The sequence below is a fragment of the Gymnogyps californianus genome, chromosome 15 (genome assembly GCF_018139145.2).
Source record: "Gymnogyps californianus isolate 813 chromosome 15, ASM1813914v2, whole genome shotgun sequence".
NCBI lineage: Eukaryota > Metazoa > Chordata > Aves > Accipitriformes > Cathartidae > Gymnogyps > Gymnogyps californianus.
The window spans coordinates 9,048,625-9,059,921 of NC_059485.1; the positions used below are offsets into that span (position 1 = coordinate 9,048,625).

The 11,297-nt window shown below is 43.4% G+C and overlaps 2 protein-coding genes across 2 annotated transcripts in view; one reads left to right on the top strand and one right to left on the bottom strand.

Moving 5' to 3' along the window:
* MOSMO (modulator of smoothened) overlaps positions 1 to 629 on the bottom strand; it is a 30,254-nt gene extending 29,625 nt beyond the window's left edge. Inside the window, exon 1 of the mRNA XM_050906277.1 lies at positions 524 to 629. Within this exon, the coding sequence (XP_050762234.1) occupies positions 524 to 629 (106 nt within the window). The remainder of the gene's footprint in view (positions 1 to 523) is intronic.
* Positions 630 to 2,908: 2,279 nt separating this feature from the next.
* Positions 2,909 to 11,064, top strand: PDZD9 (PDZ domain containing 9). Its single transcript, XM_050906192.1, has 4 exons — positions 2,909 to 3,203; positions 5,430 to 5,606; positions 9,496 to 9,691; positions 10,608 to 11,064. Exons 1-4 carry the CDS (start codon positions 2,909 to 2,911, stop codon positions 11,062 to 11,064), a joined length of 1,125 nt encoding a protein of 374 aa, XP_050762149.1.
* The last annotated feature ends 233 nt before the right edge of the window (positions 11,065 to 11,297 follow it).

The window sequence follows — 11,297 nt, forward strand, 5'->3', positions numbered from 1 at the left end:
GAGACACGGGGGGGATGCCGCCGTCGCCCTCCAGCTTTCCAGAGTGCAAAGAGGGTTTAGGGGCTTCTGCAGGACCCCTTGGGAGACACGGCTCCGCGGAGCGCGTCCCCCCCCGCGCCCAGGGACAGCACCCGGGACGCACCGCGGGGCACCCACGGCTGTGCCCGGGGAGGAGGGTCCCGCCAGCTCCGACCGGGCGCTTCGCCCTTCTCCGCACCGGGGGACCGGCCCCGGAGCTCCCCGCAGGCCCCGGGGGCCCGGCCCAGCCGCCCCTCCCGCCCGGCGGCCAGCCAGCCCCCCGGGCTCTCCTCCCCCCGGCGCCTCACGCCGGCCCCACCGCGACAGCGCCAGGCCCCGCGGCCCCCGCCTGAGGAGCGGCCCCGCAGGGCGAGCGGTCCCTCAGGGGGAGCCTCCCCGGCCCCCACCGCCACCTCGGGCCCCGCACCCCGCCCGTCCTCGAACCCCCCGGTCCCCGAGCCACCTGCCGCCCCTGCGGCGGGTCCCCGCCGCCGGCCCCCCTCACCCGCGGACTCGCCGGTGTTGATCCAGTCCGGGTTCGCCAGGCTGGCGATGGCGAAGATGTCGGCGGCCAGGAAGAGGCATCCTGAGATGATGGTCAGTTTGTCCATCTCCTCCGGCTCCGGCGGCTCCCGGCTCCGGCCTCCGCCCGGCTCCCGCAGCGGGCCCGGGCCGGGGGCGCCTCACAGCCGCGGCTCCATGGGCCCCGCGCTCCCCTCGGCAGCGGCGCCAGGAACGGGCCCCCCGGACGGAGCCGGAAGCGAACCCGGCGGGCGGGGGGGCGGTGGTTACTCCGGAAGGGAAACCCACTCTCCCCGGCGTTCTCCCCCGGGCGGGGCGGGGCTTCCCGTGGGGGGCGGGGCCGCCGCCGCAACGGGGCGGGGGAACCCCCGAGGCCGCGGCGAGCTTTCTCTAGGGAGCAGTGCGCGGCGAGGCGGGGCTTGCCGCTGGTGGGCGGGGCGGAAGGTGGGGCTGGCCCTAAAGGCTTGGGCAGGTGGCTGGGCGCGGAGGTGGGTTGTCTGCGCGAAGCGTGAAGAGGGGCGAGGGGCGGGGGTGGGGCCTAGAGAAGGGGGCGGGGCATTGCCGATGCCGCGGGTCCGGTAGGGGGCGCTGCCGTCGGCCGGTGCGCGCGGGGCTGCAGGCGACGGGGAGGGGCGGCCGTCGCCTCAGGGCGGCCGTCGCCTCAGGGCGGGTGTCCTGTGAGGGGCGGCCGGTAGCCCGGGGCCTCGGCTCCTCGTCGTCCCCTCACAGCTTCGCCCTGGATGGGCCCCAACACCTGCCCCGCGGCCTGGTCCTTCACTGCCCTCACGCATCCCTATCCCCAAAGGTGTTTTTCAACCGAGGCACACGGGGATCCCTCCCTTCTCCCTGCGCCGGCCCGGAGCCCTCAGGCTGGGTGCAACCGGGGCTGCCCGCTCCTCACTGCCCTCCGGCAGGGCCTGCCTTCCCCCAAGGGAAACGGTGCACAGAATGAGCAACCTGGTCAGCAGTGTGTAAAGAGGGCTGAGGAACGATCATAGATCTGTCTTCACCACAAAAAAAGTATCTCGTGTTTCACTAGTCACTGGCACTCTCTATCCCTTTGAAATGTGGGGCATTAGCTTAAACTTCAGAGTTGCTTCTGTAGCAATAGTAAAAACGGGAAGTGGAAGGACTGATTCATGGAGGTTCCTCCAGATGTTACATGACTGTGGAGCACCGCGAAAGCGCTACATTGCGTTGCTGTCTGTGCTGTGTGTTTGGAAGAAAACCTAATTAATCTTGACTAGAAAACTCACCCAAATACAGCAATTTTTGATGACATGCTTTTCCGTTGATTCAGCTATTTTGGAGCGTGGGGGAATCTGTAGCCAATAAATGAACAATGCACCAAATGTGGGAAACCAGCCCAGTTTTGGCGACAGTAACTGTGCCTTCGATACTGTCATTCTGGCATGGGAATGCCAAACTACATTAGTCTAGCAGCCCCCACATCTACAGGTACTTGAAAAATATCTAATCGCTTACGTATTTTTTTCATTCTAACAGCGAACACCCACCTGTTTTTTCCGGAGCAGCATAACTGGTCTATACAGAACATATTGGGAAGCCAAGCGGGCAATTGTCTGTGCTGTTTATTTTTATGTAAGTCTTTTATGTAGACGGGAGACTATATAAACAAAATGGAGATATTAGTAAAGTAATCTTAAAGTGTTCAACAGCAATCAGTAGGACTTATTTGGAGGACAAGAGCTGTACTTAGGTTCTATTGAAATCGCCTATTCTTGACAGATTTTAAGGGTGGAGAAAATAGTAAAACTTTTGATGATAAACAGCTGAAATTATTCCCTTTAAATAGGGAACAATTGGTGCGTGGAAGAAATGGGACAATTGATTTTTTATTTAAAAGATTTAAAAATTATATTGCACTAACAATGGGAATCCAGCAGGCTTGAAAGGAAGTTATTTCCAAGAATCATCTACAACTATCCTATAAACTGGCTTTAAGTGGTATTTAAATAGCTTTTAATACAAGCATTATGTAAAAGTCTGCCTCAAAATGAGTTTGTCTCCAAATAACTGAGCTTCACGGCAAAAGGAATAAAGGAAGGAGTGGTGGAGAGGGTACACAAAGGGAAGATATGGTTTTCATTGGCTTTTGATATGCAGGCAAATATGAAGTCAGAAATAGTGACAGAATCCAGTCTTCATACCCTGCAGGCTGCGTGGTCAGTTATTTAATCTTTCTCAGGTTCATTAGGAGATGAGTACATGCCTAAGGATGCTGTGTAGGAGGACACCACCAGCTATAGGTTCTCCAGAAAGCTTTGAGGCCTCAGACAGAGCTGCAGTATTGACAGACAGGCAGCCTAAATCGAATTACTCATCTTGGACTGAAGCAATGCACTAGATGCAGACACATCCTCTGCCCAACGCCAGACTTCCCTATGCCCACGTTACTGGTGTGGTGCTGGAGGGGCTCAGAACCTGCCGGCCCCAGTGTTCTGAGCAGTTGCTGGGGGTTGTCGCCTCCTCACCTGCTGGTAGACTCTTCCTCCACAGGCCATCATGGAGCAGTAGCACATTTCCAAGACGCTCATCTAGGACACACCTGCCCAGGGGTTTTGGCTCCATAGAAAAAGCTCTTCCTCTGGACGTGATGGAACATACACAGTCTTTGCCAGCAGTTGGGGATGAAACTAAGAGTGAGTTTCCATCTCTTTTGGTCATTTCTTCCTCTGTTCATTTCCATCTCCTCACTGCTGCCCCAGCACTACTCTTCCAGTCCTGTATTTCAGTATCTCGAACTTTTCAAGTCCTTGTGCTACCAGACAGTTTATCTTCTTCGCAGAGCCCCCAGTGCCCCGAATTTTCTTAGTGTCAAGAGGCATTCCTGCTCTTGAGGTTGAGTATTTGGAACGGAATCGTAGGCAGATGACAAGAGGAAAAGGATGTTTCTTCAGTAGAAGAGGATTGGATGAGATCCTATGCTGCTGCCTGCAGAAACTGCAGAATTGAAGGGTGACCTTGGAGAAAATCAGGACAGTGTTAGGGGAACTGTAATGTAAATTCTGCCAAGTGTCTAAACTTTCTGTAGCACAGAACAAAGAGAAAATCCACCTTCCTAGGAAACTATAGACTGATACCAGGTACAGTAAAAAGAGTCTCATCTAAAAGTGTGAATCTTAGCATTCCTTCTAAATGTTTTGTAGGCTTTGGATTAGTCACAGGTTTCATGGTTTTAAATCTCTCATGTTCAGCAAGATAACTTCATGCAATAAGAAGCAGCTTAAAATCAGAATTCTGGCTTCTAATTAAAGTTAGCTAGATTTATTATTAGCATTTTTTGTTTGTTGTTTCACTGCTGATCATTTGCTGACCTACAACTGCTCATGAATTTTAATGGAATTTGCTGAATAATTTTGGCTAGAAAATAATATAAAGTAGCCCTACTTCTTATCATCTGTTTACATTTATTGGCCTGGGAGTTAAGTACTTATTCTGGAAGTAGGAAACTAGGATTCAGTTCCCTCTTCTGGCTGAAGAAGATTGAAACACACATTGAGAAGTGACCAAGAACACCATAGGAAAGGTTTCAATCCCTTCTACTGATCCTGTTCCACTTTGCATAAATTCCTGAGCTGGAAAAACAGTAGCAGGTCAGACATCCAACCTCTCAGAATTATCAACAGATGAAAGTGTGTTCCAGAGTGGGTCTTCCTTTGCTTTTCTTGCATGACCATGAAAATGAAGTATTTCAACCAAATGAAATGTAGTATTCTACTCAACAACAACAAAATGCTGCATTTTTCATTGGGAAGGGAAAAAAAATTCAAACCATTCCTACTTCTTTCTCTGTTTTTCAGCTCAGCAGCCAAATTGCCAAATCAAATGTTCACATTTCTATACTTTCAATCTTAATTCTTTTATAGACATTGTGTGCTGTCATTTAGAGCCTGATTCAAAGCTTTACTGAAGCCATTGGAAAGATGTCCAAGTTTCCGTATTTTAAAGAAGAGGGGTAAAGTGGTAGGAATTTTCATTAAGTGATTCCAGACCACTGGAGATGGTCTCAAGCATTTAAGTTATTGCTACCCTACTGCCAGAAGTTACATTTAGAGATTACATCTTAAAACAGAGACAAAAAAGTCATTTTTAACAGAATACAGTTTGGTTTAGGAGTCTCAAGCACTTGTGTGACAGTCTTAACTTTTCCTGGCTCTTGATAAGGAGAACAGGCTTGAGAGATGGAGGATTTCTTTATTACCCTATTATATTTCTTGGTGGAGACACTGGGATAATGTCATTTATATTGTATTACTTGTATTGTGTGTTTTAATGGATAGTGGATGCTCAAGAGTATTTTATTTCTGTAGGTGCTAAATATGGCAAGTACAGTCCCTTCCCTCATGTCAGCAGAGGGTGTGGAACCAATCTGCTGGAAATTTAGAAATTAATCTCCTTTATAAATATTGATTTGAAAAATCCATTTTTTATAGGAATTCAATCTTTTCTGGAAGTCCTTAATAGCTGGCAACTTTGTTCTATTATTCTGTACCCTGTTCTCTACCTTCCCTGAATATATCGCCATTAGTAATGAATACTTAAGTAACAGCAGTATTGCTTTTTCTCTTGGTAAAATGCATGACTTTTTAAGAAATAAGTTTCTAAGTAAAAACTACTTTCAGTATAATTATTTGCAGAAAGCTAGTTTATGGAGTACACTAACTTTTTATAAGTATTGCTATTACAGCTTTTTGGCAGCAACTCAGCAGGCAATGCCTATCTAGAGAAGCAATTAAGGATGAGGGACTTAACTGTTTGGACAATTAAGAATGGGTACAGCACCTGCTCAAATGTCTCCTTAAACCTTTTATTGAAGAATGATATCACAGTTTCAACTAGTAAAAATTTTCTCTCACTTTTCCAAGGGCAGTTGCCAGCACTGGAAAACGTCCCTCAGCACACACTGATTGCAGCATTGAAGGCAAATATTAGGATGGGTGAACAAGGATTAGGTCTCATAATCATACAGAATGGGCCATATCTCCAGATAACAAGCCTTGTTGAGAAAAGCTCTGCAGCTAACGATGGAAAGCTAAAACCAGGTAAAAAGAACCAACAGTGATATTCAAAGTTAATAGCATTGAAAATATTCTTGTTCTGCATTTACGCTTTGAGCCTGTCTCTGATCTATTTACACTTACACAGACCAAAAGAAACTCAATTTAAAATTACAGAGAAAAGAAACTAGCACAAACTGTATAAAGCTCAGTGCCAGCATTCCATTGTAATGAAATACCTGTGATCTTAAAATAGCTGATATGGGTGACTGTTTCATAATCAGATCAAGATTTAAGTCTATATATTGTTCTCCAGCAAAAACAGATTTCCTATTCATCAGCAGGTTTGTCCAAAAATAGTTTGACTATTACCTTTATATAGCAACTAAACTTGAATAATATTATTCTTTGTTCAGTGCATTATTGTTCAAGTAATTTCACTCTACAAGTAACACAAAACTTCCCGAAGGCTTGAAATTAATTTGCCTTATTGTTTGCTTTTTATTTCTCTTTATTATACAGAATAGTTACGGAGTGGCAATGGACTAATCTCTGTGCTCTAACAATGCATGCAGGTGTTCATTTGCTAAATGCTTTAGACCTGAAATGTGCCATATCAGTACTAACAGACTATTACTAGTTATTAAGGTTTCTTGTGGAACATCAGACACCTATATTAAGCTTGTAATTGAAAGCTCTGTAAATTTGCCTGCTTCACATGGGTCCCTAGACCAATTACATTAGACTCATGAACTACAGTTTGGGGACGATAGCGTGCTATGTTATTACCAAGTATTAAATTGTCTCTAACGTAGAAATCTATGAAGCTAAGACTTGAGTGTAATGAAGTCATTTAGAAATTTACTGGCTGTACAGTGAAAATGCGTATCTTTAAATTAGAACAATTTTCCCAGCATTGCCTTTGTAGTTTGGGCAGTCCTTTCTTCTTGCATCTTTCAGAGAGAATTAGAATTCCAAGCACTAGGAAGAAAGATCTACTTGTTTGATGAAATAAAAAACATTGAGTGGAGTTCTTAACCTCTTTTTAGAAAAGGCTTTGCACTTTTGATCCAAATATAAAAATCAGTGGAAAAATCCTGCGCATAAAATAGAAATGGATTTGGATTTGAACTAAGTCCTTTTTTTAATTATTATCTTAGGAGCTGATAGCTTTCATCTATTCCCTAAAAAAACTCCTATGGTATACAAAAGCATCTATATGATACTGATTTGGTTGTTGGTTTGTTTGCGTTTTTTTTACACCTATAAGGTAAAAAATACAGAATATTAATCACTGAAATTAAGTGGTTCTACTTGCAACAATTTGAAAAAGGCAAGCTCCAAAAGCATTTTCAATAAAGGCTACAAGGAATCAAACTATTTATGGCATGTGATGTGTTTGATTTACTGCAGCAAGTATTGAACAGTTTAAAGGGGGTTGAAGACTAGTAACAAACATTGTCCCTTTGTAGCTGATCTTAGTTTTTGGAGCCAAAAGGAACGATTTGAGCATGCTTCATGGAGCACCTGGATCTAACTCAGCACATTCCATACACACACAAAAAAGCAAACAGCTGAATTTGTTCAAATCATGTTTAGAATGAACTTACAAAAACCTTGTATTTAAGACCAAAGCTGTAAAATTTTGCAGAAAAGATAGTATTTTGTAGAAGCTCTGTCTCCTAATAATACCACAGGCAGCACACTTATTTTGGCATTAATACCAATGTACAGAGCATGGGGCTTGAGAAAAATATGATGCACAAATGCACTGCTTAGGAGTTTTTCTTGCAGTGAATTAGGTTTTATCTTTATGGACTTATTTTTTCAGTTAATTAAGATGAGTATTATCTGTACAACTTCAAACTGGAACCTAAAAGAACAATTTTATTACTGTTCATAGCTTGAAAGAGCTGGTGCCATTCTGCTGACTAACGGGGAGGAAGTAGAAATTAACAGTAGTGGGAGGCAGTAATGTCTTAAAATCCTACAGTCAGACTCACCAAAGTTGTGTGTATGTATGCATGCCCTATTCTCCACGCCAGCAAGTAGAACAGGGCTGCTTAGTACGTGTGTTTCCTCAAAATACCTTCATAGTGCAAGAGGTTATCTCTGCATAAATCTTCAGTGAAGATTCACTGAAGGATATAAATCACAAAACTGATAGGTGAACTGAAAAGCTGGGTGGCTCAGACTCTAGATGCTGGAGCAGAGGAGCAAAATTATCTACATCTGCAGTTCAGAGATGGCTTTGACTCGCCACAACAGTGTTATCAGGACAGTATGGGCAGAAAAAACAGAATTCTAAAATAATCTATTAAAAGCCATGAGTGTATTGCAGATATTTTAAAGCATAAGTACATTTATGTCTATGCATTTTGAAACATGTAATTTGGGTGATTTATCTTTCTGTTTGAGGCTGAGAACTTACATAAAACTGTTGGTAAAATGTTTTCTGTTGCTTTTTTGGTATCTGCTATCCTGGTACTTGTTCCAGAACTACTTGTTCGCACCCCAGTAGAACCAGTATCTTGTGATAAGCTAGAGTGGAGAGAGGGTGTGATGATGATGGAGTAGAAGGAGTAGTTAGTGGAAAAAGTGAATGAAAAAATGGTAGTCAGTAGTTCAGGTAAACACTTTTACAGCCTGTAAATTTTTGCTACAGGCATTTTTAACCCAAAAGGATTAACAAAATAGAGCAGATGGGGAGAAGCTCCTTGCTCTGCCTAATATGGCAGCAGACAGCTATACTGCTTGTTTAAATCCCGTTTGCTGTTCTGTTGCAGTTCAGTACATAATGTTTACTGATACTGCTCCTCTGTGCAACTGTTTCTGCCAGGCTGCTGATAGAGCTGTAGTCTGCTGCAGATTGATTCTGCTTGCCTTTTGCAGTCTCCAAAATTACAGGTTTACACAGTAATTGCAACTCCCCCCAGCGCTTGAAGCCCATCTTGTTATACCCCATGGTATATATAGGTGCTGGGGGTTCTGTCCTCTGTTGTTCTTGGATGCAGTACTGCTTTTTGCAAAACTGCAGCTCAATGCTTTCCACTGGCAGCAGGTAATAACATTATTTGCAGTCTTATCCCTTAAAACAAACAAAAAACAAACAAACAAACAAAAAACATCATCACCGCTTTCTGCTGGCACTCCTCAGTTAGATTCTGCACCAGCTCTTGTAGGCACCTCCTACTTCTCCCCTGGCCTCGCTTGACATTGGCCTGCAATGTGCCCACATGTTGGTTGTTTTCAGAGTGGAGGGACAGGCACCAGCCACCGAGGAGAGTCAAACCCTGGAAATCTCCAGGGGCCTAGACAAACACAAGGTGACACGGCTGTTACACAGATTCTCCAGCATCCACCTAGGTAAACTTAGCCACCGTGGAGGAAGGGGTATGCTTGGCTCCATACCAACACATAAACAGCAAGGTGACATGCAAGGGTAGACAGGGTATTCCAGCTGTGAAAAGCCACAAGGGAGCAGTGGTAAAATGCCAGCAGAACTGTTCGGAGTGTATCTATGTAACCTCAGCTCAACGTTGCTGGAGTCTGTCTGGTCCCAAGGAGTGGTCCTGATGAGAGCATTCACCATTGTACCTTTATCTTGCCTAAAAAACCCCACAGAAATGGAAGGTAGCACTGAATAGGCAAGCTGAAGTCTAGCATGTTCACTCAGAAAAATCCCAAAGTAAACAAGTGAACTGCAGCTTTCCTTAGTGTTGTGAAAAGGTTAGTTCTTAACAGAGCTAAAAAACCATTCATTAAAATATAAAGGAAAACCAAAATTGCATCCAGTTGGTTTGAAGAGCTGCTAAACATGTTTTTACATAAAAGTGTGAAAGTATAGTGGTTAAGACTATGTGTTTTGTAATATGAACATTAAAAAAATTGAAAGTCTCTTAAACTGATTGCTGTGAATTTTCTTCCTTGGCAGGTGATGTTCTAATAAAAATTGGACATGCTAACGTTTTAGGATGGACTCTGCGAGAGCTTAGGCAACTCCTACACAATATTCCTATAGGAACTACTCTACAAATCAGAGTTTACAGAGATTTTGTTGAAGTACCTCAACACTGGCAAAGCGCAGTTGAATTCATTCCTGAAGTAAAGCTTCCTGTGATGATAGCAGAGTAAGAAATAAGTATTGTACATAATTAGAATTTCACTCCTTGCTTATTATTCTAGCAAGAAACAAGAAATAGTGCAATAGCTTTTTCATTTTAGGATAAAATTTTAGTCAGGACAAACGTTAATTTTAGACATGCCCCTTCCTGCCTCCACAGAGACCATAAAAAGTCTCGCTGGCAATAATGCCACTGAAGTCAGAGAGGCCATGTTGATTTGTAATAGCCAAGGATCTAGACAATTACACATAGCTGATGATACCAAGATGGAGGTCTTGCTACAACCATGTAAAAAGCTTATCTGTTTCTTAATCAGTCTAACTACTGACAGTGGTTAATGATTATGACTTTTAAAATTAAACTTCAGGAAAAATAAATTGTTGTGAGAGCCACTGCATACAGAAGCTTTCAAAAATATATTGCTCTCAATCCTAAAGGTGGCTCATATAATAAGTATAATTAATCTAGATGGGATACAAGACAGTTACAAGTTTTCCTGAGGCACAACGTTTTAATAGAAAAGAAACCTCAGAGGTAGGGGAAGGAACAGAAGTATTAAAAGGAGATAATTAGGCTAGAACAGCAGAAAGGAAGCTCATACAGCAAGGGGCTTTCCAAGAGATTAAACCTCTCAGCTTATGTTTAAATAAATCAAATTATTTGCTATTCTGAAGGAGCAGAAAAAGGATAGCTTGCTTTTCTGTTGACCAAATTACAACTTAGCTATTACTTTGGAGTCCAAAGGAAATAGCATGCAAAGGACTATGGACAGTAGTATTAGTTTGGTATTAGAGGAGCTGCAGAACTAATGAACTTGTCTTTAGAACAAGTATTTCAAAAAACTTAAGACTCCATGATTTGTTAACTAAATGGCTATGGGAATTATTGCATGTTAAAATAATACCATGCTGTGTATTTTCAGCACAAGTGAAGATGCTGAGGATGAAGATGACACGAGCTCCAGTAGTGATGATGACATAGACTTGGAAAATTTTCAGTATAAATCTTCCCAGTCATACTGTTGTGAGTTCACTCGTAAGTTACCATCAATATCCAAAATTTGGCAGATATCTGATACAGGCCAGACACTTAGAGTAGGCACAGACAATGTTTGTGATGCTGTACTTCATAATGATGTTGACGCATTGTGCAGTCCTAAGTTTGATGCTAGTGGTGTTAGACCTCCTTCATACCTGCCTATGGAAAACAATGAGAACAGTTCCTCTTCCTCCTGCCCTTCTGTATCAGATACATCTATCTGGAAGAATTTGCCTTTGTTTCAGAATAGCTCAAAACTTGACTTCTTCAAAATCTATATTTCTGAAGTTGTATTGTATCTGTTTTCTTCTAATACATGCCTAGACTTCCAAAAAATCTAAATGTCCTGAGATATTTGAAATGACATACTAGCTACATAAAGCTATTTTAGCAATACCCGCCCTCCCTCCCTTCAAAGATGTCTATCAATGTTACTTGTGGGGAAGACATTCAGAAACACTACCTCTGCTAGTCCCAGACAAGTAGCAGTTGCAAACTCTAAGAAGGTCTAATATATTCATCTTTGTTTGAAGGTAAGTTTTTTCATTTGCTTGATACAAGGATGGTGGAGACA